At 42.0% G+C, this 13,394-nt stretch overlaps 1 protein-coding gene across 1 annotated transcript in view; it reads right to left on the reverse strand.

Moving 5' to 3' along the window:
• Positions 1 to 469: 469 nt before the first annotated feature.
• LOC101144261 (arf-GAP with GTPase, ANK repeat and PH domain-containing protein 10) overlaps positions 470 to 13,394 on the reverse strand; it is a 48,713-nt gene continuing 35,788 nt past the window's right edge. The window contains 6 exon segments of the mRNA XM_063710103.1: positions 470 to 915; positions 917 to 2,102; positions 2,104 to 2,264; positions 2,913 to 2,964; positions 6,266 to 6,301; positions 8,892 to 8,992. Of these exon segments, the coding sequence (XP_063566173.1) occupies positions 868 to 915; positions 917 to 2,102; positions 2,104 to 2,264; positions 2,913 to 2,964; positions 6,266 to 6,301; positions 8,892 to 8,992 (1,584 nt within the window). The 3' untranslated portion in view covers positions 470 to 867.

Here is a 13,394-nt window from a genome sequence, read left to right on the forward strand (position 1 = left end):
CTGGTGATCAGTCCGCCTAGGCCTCCCAAAGTGCTAGGATTACAGGTGTGAGCCACTGCGCCCAGCCGACCTGTAACCCTCTTATCTCAACTAGCTGACATTATTACCTCACATCCAGTTCAATTTATAAATTAAGAGAGGTGCCGTGGGCCGGGCACGGTGGCTCACGCCTGTAATCCCAACACTTTGGGAGGCTGAGGCAGGTGGATCACGAGGTCAGGAGTTTGAGACCATCCTGGCTAACATGGTGAAACCACATCTCTACTAAAAATACAAAAAATTAGCCAGGTGTGGTGGCAGGCACCTGTAGTCCCAGCTACCTGAGAGGCTGAGGCAGGAGAATGGTGTGAATCCGGGAGGCAGAGCTTGCAGTGAGCAGATATCACGCCACTGCACTCCAGCTGGGGCAGCAGAGCAAAACATCGTCCAAAAAAAATAAAAAATAAAAATGAAAAAGAGGTGCCATGTGTACAAAAATCAATGCATATTTATGAACTTTATTTCAAATATATTTTCACACATTTTATCTAAATACATAATACAGAAGCCTGTGTGACTTGGGCAATGTGGCCAGGAGGGCCTGAGACTAACACATCCACCTCGGCAAAAGGACATAAAATATGTCTTATGGTCAGAAAAATCAACATTTTGTGTATTTACTTAGTTTACGAAAAGTACTGAAAATGTTATTACTAGCTGAATTTGTGATTTCCTTTTGAAATTCTGAGTTATCCTTATTTTTCCCATTTTGTTTTTGCACCAAGGAGACTGCAGTCAAATAAAACAGATACTACACGCACTCGTCGGGGCAGCCGTACTGCAGAAGCACGTTGACGCACTCCTGGCTGGAGGCCTGCCGGGCGTAGGTCAGCGCTGTGTTCCCGTGGGCATCTCGGGCCATGACGTCCACCCCGTACCAGATCAGGAGCTGCGCCAGGACCACATTCCCCTTGCGGCAGGCCAGATGGAGCGCCGTGCAGCCGTCTCCCTCCCCACAGGTCTCGTTCACCTCCTCACGGGAGCCATGTGCCAGCAGCAGGATGGCTGTCCGCAGGTCCTCATCGGCGGTGGCTCGCAGCAGGCGCTGGCCCAGGGACAGCTCAGTGCAGGGTAGTGGGGCCAGAAAGAGCTTCTCCTCATATTTGGAACGGATCCACCGTTCCTTCTCTTCCCTCGTGGACTTTACTGAGGGTTTTGTCTGCCCCTGGCTGCTCCCTTCCCAGATGCTGTTGGCTAGGTCATTGCCAATAGATAACATAACCTTCCTGAGCTCAACTGGCCAGTCATCCAAGTCCAGAGATCGCACACGGGAAAGGCGGGTGCCCAGACTGCGGTGGATTCCTGAGCATTCAATACACATGAGGACTCCCAAGTTCAAACTGGCCCACTTAGGATTCTGGGTCTCACAGTCCACACAGTGGGAGTTCCCACGCATGTTTTGGATCGACTGCAGGGCCATGGCCTCGCTCTGGCTGGTCAGCTGGGACTTGCTTTTACTACTCTCGCATGACTGCAGGCTGGCCAGGATCTGGCTCTGGATGGCTTGGACCCAGGCATCCCGCTCCTCATATGTCGTGGCTTCAAAGCGCCACGTTTGGCCAGTGGCAGACACAATCATAAAGTTGTTGGTGCTTTTCTTCTTTAGGTGTTTCTTTTTATTGGCATGAGGAGAGGGGGGCGGGTTGAGCTTGGGGCTGGTGGTGCTGGAGATACTGGGGCTGAAGCATATGGAGTCACCCAGCCCGGTGTCCACGTCCTTGGATAGGCCATTGCTTTTAGAGCTGGAGATGGGTGCGCAGGCCGATGTGGCTAGGGATGGCCACTTTCCTGGGACTTTGATGGTAGATGTCCGAAGGTCAATCTCTTTTTTATGAATATTCTTCATATAATCACCTAAGCTTGAATAATAGGTGAGCACGCCATTGGAACACAGGGTGACATATTTCTTTTTCCATGTCTTCAGCCATTTCCCACTTCGCTTTAAGAGCATGCCCTGTTTAATGGGGATGGCTCTGCCGCTCCCGATGGTGTCAGCATGATTCTCCGGGGCTTTCCTCTCTTTGTCTGGGTCACTCCCTTTCTCAGATGTAAACAGGTTGGACGCGCATGGACCGCTTGCAAACGGGCGTGGGTGTGTTGGCAGTGGGAGGAACACTGAACTGAAGGTCCTCCTGGCTGGTGCTGGGAGTCGATGGAATGGAGGAGGAATAGTTATTTAAACTCCCACCTCCATTTCTTTTCTTCGTAATGTGCACGGTGGAAACCTGTGTGGAACAGAAGGAGGAATGGCTTCAAAAATTGGGTAGTGGCTTGCAGGGTCCTATAGACAGCTCACAATTACCTTTTAAAAAGATACATTTTCTGGGCCAGGCATGGTGGCTCACACCTGTAATCCCAGCACTTTGGGAGGCCAAGGTGGGTGGATCACGAGGTCAGGAGTTCAAGACCATCCTGGCCAACATGGTGAAACCCTGTCTTTACAAAAAAAAAAAAAAAGAAAAGAAAAAAGAAAAAAAAAATTAGCTGGGCATGGTGGCACATGCCTGTAATTCCAGTTACTCAGGAGGCTGAGGCAGGAGAATTGCTTGAACAGGGACCTGGGAGGCAGAGCCTGCAGTGAGCCAAGATCGTGCGATTGCACTCCAGCCCGGGCTACAGAAAGAGAGTCCATCAAAAAAAAAAAAAAAAAAGATACATTTTCTGTTGTTTGGATAGTATATTTACTCATACTAGCTCACTAACTAAACAGAGCTGCAAATCAGTTCTTACTCCAGCACATTCTTTTCACAACCCTTAAGATGACTAAATGCAACATGAAATGGGGAAGATTTAAAAAAAGATGGCTTTGACTTCAGCATGAAACAGATACAAGTGTACGATGAAACTACAACCTCAATAAAAGTGCCACTTACCGCAAATGAGTGTAACTGTTCATCAAGTATGCTCAAAGATCTATCTGCATCTCTATAAAATAAGAAAGTGCATTACTTCAAAAACTGTTAATATCTTAGTATAATATTTGTTTAGTAAAATACTTCCTCCTGTGTGCTTTGGTGTTTACTTTACCAAAGCAGTTTTTACGAATTCTTCTCCTGGATCCTGACTTGCAGAGGGTTTCCTGACTTCTTCTTTCTCAGCACATCATGGCCTGTACCGTGAAGCCTTTTATATGATAACCAGTCAGAAATGCCCATGAGTATTGACTTTCCCTAACAGGCCATGGCAATAAACCAAACATATTTTCACTCTTCTAACCACACATTGAAACACAAGAATGTTCTACAAAGCAGTAGTAGTAAACTTTAATAAATGTAAATGTGATTCAGATTTCCTAGCTTCCTTTCTCTTTAGTTCTCTGTAGTACACTCTCATGATGTATTTATGTACTTTCTGTTGTTTGAATGACAAACTCATCTGCCTTTTTAAGAGGCCAGTCTTTGATGAACTTTAAACTTTGTAAAACTAATGCATTGTGCCTGTGTATAAACCAGTGGTTCTCCAAATGTGCTCTGTGGACCTCTCGGGATCCCGAAGACCCCTTCCAGAAGGCCTAAGAGGTCATAACTGTTCTTTTTTTTTTTTTTTTTTTTTTTTGAGACCAAGTTTTACTCTTGTTGCCCAGGCTGGAGTGCAATGGTGCGATCTCGGCTCATGGCAACCTTCGCCTCCCAGGTTCAAGTGATTCTCCTACCCCAGCCTCCCAAGTAGCAGGGATTACAGGCACCTGCCACCACTCCTGGCTAAGTTTTGTATTTTTAGTAGAGATGTGGTTTCACCATGTTGGCCAGGCTGGTCTTGAACTCCTAACCTCAGGTGATCCGCTTGCCTCGGCCTCCCAAAGTGCTGGGATTACAGGCCTGAGCCACTGTGCCTGGCCAACACTGTTCTGAATCATACTAATTAAACCTGAGAAAGCTGATGAAAAATTTTAAAAATTTGTGAAAGTAATACAAAGTCATTGCCTGCTTTTTCGTTGACACTTGCCATGATTGTATAAAAGCAAAAGTGGGTACAATGGCTGGTTTCTCAGCATAAATCAAGGCAGTGGTACCAATTACATTAGTAGTCATTCTATTCTTCACTGTCCCCTACAGGTAAAAAACATAGCCTGAATTTCTTAAGAACGTCTTTGATGAAGCAGTAAAAATTAATGTTGTTAAATCTTGACATGTCTCTAATACTCTGAATAAGTGGAAAGTTAACCAGAAGCGCTTTTTTTTTTGTTTTTAAAGAATCCGTGATTTAACTGTGAACTGAAAAATCACTTTTTTCACAGAACATCATTTTTATTTAAAAGTACAACTGGGCCAGCGCAGTGGCTCACGCCTGTAAAATCCCAGCACTTTGAGAGGCCAAAGCAGGCAGATGGCCTGAGCTCCTTCAGGAGTTCGGGACCAGCCTAGGCAACATAACGAAACCCTGTCACTATCAAACATATAAGAAAATTAGCCTGGCGTGGTGCCACACATCTGTGGGCCCAGCTACACAGGAGCCTGAGGTGAGAGGATTGCTTGAGCTGAGATCATGCCAATGAACTCCAGCCAAGTGACAGAGTGAAACTCGGTCTAAAAAACCAGTTCAACTATCATTCTCAAAAATAAATGAAGTGAGAGGTTGTCACTTCAAGGGAAATACGCATTTGTTCCCAACGATAAAATTTAAGCTTTCCTGTGGACTTTGAAAAACTTGTTCCTTCTACTGTAGGCTTGGCAGCTTTTCAATACTTAAAGGCGTGTTAAAGATTGGTGGTTAAACTAAAAGTGATTTTTGACACAATAAAACATAAACCAATATATTCCAAGTAACTAATGCATGATATTATAAATGCAAGTATGGAGCAAAAGATCCATTTACTGTGCAAGAAAGATCAATGAGTACTCATGGAATAAATTTATTAATATGTAAAACGCCACCGTAACTAATTTAAGAAACCACCACTTGTGAAGTTTTGATTTAGTGTTAACAAATACCCACAACTGTCTGAAAACTTTAAAAATACACCTTCTACCAACTACATATTTGCATGAGGTTAGGTCATCTTATTGCTTCTTTTTTTCTTTTTTTGAGACAGAGTCTCTCACTGTCACCCAGGCTGGGGTGCAATGGTGAGATCTCGGCTCACTGCAACCTCCACCTCCCAGGCTCAAGCGATTCTCCTGCCTCAGCCTCCCGAGTAACTGGGACTACAGGCATGCACCACCACGCCCAGCCATTTTTTGTACTTTCAGTAGAGGCGGGTTTTACCATGTTGGTCGGGCTGGTCTCAAACTCCTGACCTCAAGTGATCCACCCACCTCGGCCTCCCAAAATGCTGGGATTACAGGTGTGAACCACTGCGCCCCACCAGCTTATTGCTTTTTTCGTTTGTTTGTTTAGACAGAGTCTTGCTCTGTCACCCAGGCTGCAGTGCAATGGCACGATCTCAGCTCTCTGCAACCTCCGCCTCCCAAGTTCAAGCGGTTCTCCTGCCTCAGCCTGCAGAATAGGTGGGACTACAGGTGCGTGCCACCACGCCCAGCTAAGTTTTTGTATTTTTAGTAGAGATGGGGTTTCGCTGTGTTAGCCAGGATGGTCTCGATCTCCTGACCTTGTGATCCACCCGCCTCAGCCTCCCAAAGTGTTGGGATTACAGGCGTGAGCCACTGTGCCCAGCCTCTTATTGCTTCTTTAAAGCAAATTGCAAAGAAAGCTCTAGAGAATCCATTTGTCTCCTATTAAGCTCAACATGAGAGACTTTAAATAATATAAATACATGACACACTTTTTACTCAACTTTTTGTTGTAGAAAAGTTATTTTTCAATGAAAAATTTCTGTTAACAATACTGTTCTCAAGGAATATTTTCTGTTGTTATAACCTGGGTCATGGGTTACTACTGACATCTAGTTGGTAGAGGCCATGAATACTGCTAAAGTCTCTGCAATGCAGAAGACAGTCCTCACAACAAAGCATTAGATAATGCCCATAATATCAACAGTGGTAAGGCTGTGAAATCTAAACTAAAAATAGATTTTGAAAAAATTTCAATTGTGTAATTCCACCACACTAAATATCAATATAATCAATATAAACACATACTCGTTGAGATTCTCAATCACTTAAGAATTATGAGAGTCTTAAGGAACAAAGAAAATACAAATAATTTGCTTCGATATTTTAGTAGGCACAATACAGCTTATGATGTCTAGAGCTGTGACCTAACACTGAGCTTGATATCTTGCAAAGTAATTAGCTAGAATAACAAGACAGATTTCTAAAAAGCTCACCTTTGTGTGATATGATGAGGTATCTCCAAGGTCACACTGTGGAAGGAAAAAAAATTCATAACAATAGATGTTATCATTTGTTAGGCCTGAAGACATTTTTTAAAAGGGGGGCAGAGGAAACTCTCCTAGCGGCCCTGAAATTCAAATCTTCTAGTTCAGAACAGTACCATAAGGGCACTTTGTTTTCATTTCTTTGTTTTTTACAAAAATATGAGAACCAAAATGCAAGGAAATATGCTGTTAGAAGACGCGTTTCTGTTGGTGATTACAATATATAAATAATAACAGATTTCCCTGTTATATGCTTTTCTACCCATGAAACCTTTCGTCCCATGCGATTTATTTTATGTATTTATTTATTTTTTGACCCAGAGTCTGTCTCTCTTGCTCAGACTGGACTGCAGTGGTGCCATCTTGACTCCTCACAACCTCCACCACCCAGGTTCAAGCAATTCTCATGCCTCAGCCTCCCAAGAAGCTGGGACTACAAGTTTGTGCCACTATGCCCAGATAATTTTTTTTTTTGGGGGGCGGGGGTGGATGGAGTTTCGCTCTTGTTGCCCAGGCTGGAGTGCAATGGTGTGATCTCGGCTCACCACAACCTCTGCCTCTCGGGTTCAAGAGATTCTCCTGCCTCAGCCTCCCAAGTGGCTGGGATTACAGGCATGTGCCACCATGCCCAGCTAATTTTGTAGAGTGAGGCTCAAAACAACTGAGGGAAGGCAAATCTCAATTCTACTAATAGGTCTACACAATATTAGCACTTTTTAAAAAGCCTGTAACATTAGCATGTAAGATGGATATGTCTATAGTGCTTCAAGTAGTTTTCATCTCTGAAATAACTTTAAAATCATAGAATTTAAAGTTACATGCTGGAAAGGACCAATGACCTTATGTGACATTTAATTCAACACTCGTTTTACAGATCAGGGAAACAGACCTTAAAACTGACTTGCCCAAGGTCCCACCAAATAGGAGCAGTTTCTCGTCCTAAACTCAAATTAAGCAGTGGTTCTCAAACTTTGCTGCACATTAAAATCGCCTGAGAAGCTTTAATATCTGCCTCATCTTCCACATGAGACATTTTAATTTAATTAGTATTGGGTATGGCTTTGGGCATCAAGGTTCTTGGTAAATGTTTCCCAGGTGATTTCAATCAGCAGCAAAGTTTGGAATGATTGAGCTGGGGTGAAAATCAGAATCTTCTGGGATGCTTTTCTTCACAGAAAGATGCCTCACATCCATCCCGATTTTCCTAAAAGGCTTCTCAGTGCCTAGAGATAGAGGGAAAGTGGAGATGGGAAGATACATGTGTTTGCAGACTTGTATTTTGAAAAAAACCTTGCATAAGTGATCCCAGCGAGTTCCACCTATCCCACTGACAACAGTGCACTACTGATTCATGATAAAACATTTTTCAAAATATCTTCTTGAAGCCAATTTGCCCTATTAATTTGTTCAATAACTTTATTTCACCAATAGTGAATACACCAAATGATTATTTCTCAAACTTGCTGGTGGCAAATTAAAACTTACTATACTCTCAAAAGTAGACTTCTAAAAAGTAGAATAATGAGGAAAAAAGCACAAAATTAGTTTCAGCAAAATTAATCTTCAAAGCTGCTTTTGAATTATATGCTAACATATCAAAATCTTTGGAACTCAGAAGAAGCCAGGGACTCTAGTCAAAGTAATTTTTGTGTATGTGTGCTCAAAGATTTAAGAGACTTGGCTGACTACAGACATTTAGTGATTACTCAATAGGTCCCAAAGCTCAGGACTTGAGACAGAGTTTGAGTCCAGTTTTTGTTCGAAACACAATTTCCTCTCAACTATTGTTAAAAGGGAGGGAGGAAAGTGACATTATTATGAATGTAAACTTGCCACTTTTAATTGAAGTAAAAGTTATTGACAATTGAATTAGTTAAAAAGGCTAGTGCATTTGAAACAAAATTGTTTATAAGCTAGTTATGTTTACAGAATGAAAAGTTAAATTAAAGATAAAGACATTAATATTCTAAATTAGCACTTTCCAAACTGTGTTCTAAAAATCAAGACTAATAACCCAAGGAGATGAGAATAATGTACACTGGACAGCCCCTGTGGAGCTGGTGGTGGTGTTGGTTGTTGTTCCTTTTAAAATAAACTTCATCTCAGGGTGCTCTCAAAGCGCATCTTTGTGGCCCACGAGGTGCTCATGCACAATGGGAGAAATTCAAATGCAGATACACTGTGGTGCCAGAAGAAGAAAAGCTGTTCCTTCTTCCAAGGATAATGTCCAAAGTAGTGCACACTGATTTGGGCCTATGATGCATTGAAAAACTAAGTTTCCACAAAAAACATTCAATAAAGGGAACCTATCCATCTCACTGTGTTCCACATTGTCTAAAGGCATAAAGGCATCAAAAAGATACACTGTTTCTGGGATTGCTTCTTTGCTAACTGATTTTTCCTTCCACCATGACGACTAAGATTAAAAGAGAAACTGATACTTAATATTTAGAATCTGGATATCAATATATGGTTGACTCCAATTTCTTAAGCTGATTGCTGAAGAGGACAACCAAATGGCTGAAATAATTTCAGAATAAAGGAATCTGTCCCTCGGCAGCATAGTTGTACTCACGATATTACTGTCATTGTAAGATAATGCTGGCTGGCTGTGCTGTCATCAAGGAATATTGTCGAACACAAGCTGTACTGTTGACTGAAACGCTCAGTAGATACCTGAAGGGGAAGGGAAGTGTAAGTCAAACTTATCAAAGTGTATTTTTTTCTCAGTTAAAATGTCAAATGACAAAGCACTAAGATATGTCTTACACTCCATGAACTGCCTGAGTGTGGTATCATGTGCACTCTATAGAAAACCCATTGGAGGCTCTCAACTTCCAGAGATGATGTTTAAGATATGGGTTATAAAATGCTGCCCTTAATATGGTACCTGTCATCAAACCTAACAAGGATTTTATGAATTACCGTTAAAAATAATGGGAAAAGTCGGCTTCGCCGGGCGCGGTGGCTCACACCTGTAATCCTAGCACTTTGGGAGGTGGAGGCGGGTGGATCACGAGGTCAAGAGATCGAGACCATCCTGGCTAACATGGTGAAACCCCGTCTCTACTAAAAATACAAAAAATTAGTCGGGTGTTGGTAGCAGGCCCCTGTAGTGCCAGCTACTCGGGAGGCTGAAACAGGAGAATGGGGTGAACCCAGGAGGCGGAGCTTGCAGTGAGCCGAGTTCCCGCCACTGCACTCCAGGCCGGGAGACAAAGTGAGACTCCGTCTCAAAAAAAAAAAAATAAAAGAAAAGTTTAAAATAAGATTTCATTTTTTTTCTACAGCAATAAAAAGCAGCCGAGAATTTCTATTATTTAATTAATTAATTTATTTATTTATTTATTTTTGAGACGGAGTCTGGCTCTGTCGCCCAGGCTGGAGTGCAGTGGCACGATCTCGGCTCACTGCAAGCTCCGCCTCCCGGGTTCACGCCATTCTCCTGACTCAGCCTCCTGAGTAGCTGGGACTACAGGCGCCTGCCACCATGCCCGGCTAACTTCTTGTATTTTTAGTAGAGACGGGGTTTCACCGTGTTAGCCAGGATGGTCTCGATCTCCTCACCTCGCCATCTGCCTGCCTCAGCCTCCCAAAGTACTGGGATTACAGGCGTGAGCCACAGCGCCCAGCCCTTCTATTATTTATTTACTACGATAAAATGTAGTGTATTAAATAATCCTGCTACAAGAGCATTTTATTGCAGTGAATACAAGACTAATGCATTTACTAAATTACTAATCCTAAATGTATTATTTCAGGTGATATTGTTACAAAAGAAGTGTTTCAGATTCAGAGGCTCTGTGTGCCAGGGCTGCTAGGCCACCAACAAGTGAGGAAGCCATAGGTTTCTCTAGTCCTATTTTCTTATGTGGAGGATAAAAGGAGTATCACTTAAATATTCTCTCACACCCTGAAAACAAATGACAACTTAAAAAATCTAACTTTCACTTCATGTTTAAATAAGACTGCCAAGACATGACTCAAATGAGACTCTCAGAGAATACTTTGCATTCACTTCAAAACTTGATCAATTTCATTCTATAAATCATCTGACCTGCACCTAGCCATTTCCCTGCTCTACCCCTGCTCTCTGCCTAGAATACTGCTTTTCTCTTTCCTTGCTTCAGCAAGCTCAACTCCATCTACCCTCTTGGATCTCTTTGTCGGCAGCCACACCAAAAAATGTATTTTTATACACTAATTAGTTGAATTCACCACTGCTTACAAGATGCTAATTCCTGCAGAGTATTCCCCTCATGAGAAAGTATGCCTCTCCATAAGAGTAAGGGAGGGCCCTTACTCTTCCTACCTCCAGCTGCTGAGCATAGAATTTTGAGTAAATCCAAAACTTCGACAAGTGTTTGACAATTCAGGTATCATTTGGAAGGTAAGTCTTACTACATTTAATTACAGCAAAAACACTAACAGTTTACTGTTTATAGGTATTATTTAAGGTAGTCACAAAATAGAAACAAATACTCTAACGTCAGTCAGCATAAATGAGAGTATGAAATTTTACAATATTTAACAAGAAATGGAAGGGGTTACTTAGTAGTTTTAAGGTTTAATGACAAAAACTAGAAAATAATCATACCTAGTAATTTAGTAAGTCAAAACCAAAGCCTTACCATCAAAGGTGCAGTACCCATTGGATGCGGATGCCCACGCACTGACTTCTTCTGCTGTACCTGCTGCCTCTCATTTTAACCCATTAAAAATACTAAAGTTGTTTTCCTTGTAGGCACCTTTCACCTCCTTGGTTAGGTCTATTCCTAAGTATTTTATTTTAGTTTAGTTTATTTTTGCAGCTATCAGAAAAGGGGTTGAGTTCTTGGTTTGATTCTAAGCTTGGTCGCTTCTGGGGTCTAACAGAGCTACTGATTTGTGTACATTAATTTTGTCTCCTGAAACTTTGCTGAATTCATTTATCGGTTCTAGGAGCTTTTTGGAGGAGTCTTTAGGGTTTCCTAGGTATATGATCATATCATCATCAAACAGCAACAGTCTGACTTCCTCTTTACTGATCTGCATGCCTTTTATTGTTTTCTCTTGTGTGATTGCTCTGGCTAGGCCTTCCAGTAGTATGTTGAATACAAGTGGTGAGAGTGGGCATCCTTGTCTTGTTCCAGTTCTCGGGGGGAATGCTTTCAACTTTTCCCCCTTTCAGTATTATGTTGGTTGTGGGTTTGTCATAGATGGCCTTTATTACATTGAGCTATGACCCTTGTATACTGATTTTGCTGAGGGTTTTAATCATAAAAGGATGCTGCATTTTGTCAAATGCTTTTTCTGCATCTGTTAAGATGATCATGTGATTTTTTGTTTTTAATTCTGTTTATGTGCTGTATCACATTTATTGACTTGTGTATGTTAATCCATCCCTGCATCCCTGGTATGAAACCCATTTGATCATGGTGGATTATCTTTTTTTTATTTTTTGAGATGGAGTCTCGCTCTGTTGCCCAGGCTGGAGTATGCAGTGCGGTGATCTTGGCTCACTGCAACCTCTGCCTCCGAGGTTCAAGCGATTCTCCTGCCTCAGCCACCTGAGTAGATGGGATTACAGGTGAGCGCCACCACGCCCGGCTAACTTTTGTATTTTTAGTAGAGATGGGGTTTCACCATGTTGGCCAGGCTGGTCTCGAACTCCTGACCTCATGATCCGTCCGCCTCAGCCTCCCAAAGTGCTGGGATTACAGGTGTGAGCCACCGTGCCTGGCCGGATTATCTTTTTGATATGCCGTTGGGAACTACAAAACATTGCTGAATGAAGTCATGGACACAAACAAATGGAAAGACACCCCATGCTCATGAATGGGTAGAATGAATGTTGTGAAAATGACCATACTGCCAAAAGCAATCTACAAATTCAATGCAACTCCCATCAAAATACCACCATCCTTCTTCACAGAACTAGAAAAAACAATCCTGAAATTTATATGGACCAAACAAGAACCGGTATAGCCAAAACAAAACTAAGCAAAAACAACAAATCTGGAGGCATGACATTACCTGATTTCAAACTATACTATAAGGCCATAGTCGCCAAAATAGCACGGTACTGATATAAAAATAGGCACATACACCAATGGAACAGAATAGAGAACCCAGAAATAAACTCAAATACCTATAGCCAACTGATTTTCAACAAAGCCACCTAAAACATAAAGTGAAGAAAGTAAACCCTATTCAACAAATGGTGCTGGGATAATTGGCAAGCCACATGCGGGAGAATGAAACTGGATCCTCAACTCTCACCTTACACAAAAATCAACTCAAGATGGATCAAGGACATAAATCTATGACCTGAAACCATAAAAGTTCTAGAAGATAACATTGGAAAAACCCGTCTAGACACTGGCTTAGGCAAAGACTTCATGACCAAGAACACAAAAGCAAATGCAACAGAAACAAATAGGTGAGACTTAACTAAAGAGCTTCTGCACAGGAAAAGGAACAATCAGCAGAGTACACAGACAACCACAGAGTGGGAGGAAATCTTCACAGTCTATACATCTGACAAAGGGCTATTATCCAGACTCTATGAGGAACTCAAACAAATTACAGTTACAAAAATATGGAACCAGCCCAAATGCCCATCAATCAATGAGCGGATAAAGAAACTGTGATATACATACATATATATATTATATATATATATATATGAGGAATACCACCTCAGCCATAATAAGGAATAAATTCATGGCATTCCCAGCAACCTGGATGGAAGTAAGACTATTATTCTAAGTGAAATAACTCAGCATGGAAAACCAAATATCATGTTCTCTTTCATAGGTGGGAGCTAAGCTATGAGGATGCAAAGCCATAAGAATGATACAATGGACTTTGGGGACTTGGGGGAAAGGCTGGGAGGAGGGTGAGGGATAAAAGACTACAAATTGGGTTCAGCGGACACTGCTCAGGTGATGGGTGCACCTAAATCTCACAAATCATCACTAAAGAACTTAGTCATGTCACCAAATGCCACCTGTTCCCCCAGAAACCTATGGAAATAATAAATAAATAAAGTACAGCATTTTTCTCAGCAAACATAAAACAAAGACTAAAGCTCATA

The sequence above is a fragment of the Gorilla gorilla genome, chromosome 8, assembly GCF_029281585.2.
Source record: "Gorilla gorilla gorilla isolate KB3781 chromosome 8, NHGRI_mGorGor1-v2.1_pri, whole genome shotgun sequence".
NCBI lineage: Eukaryota > Metazoa > Chordata > Mammalia > Primates > Hominidae > Gorilla > Gorilla gorilla.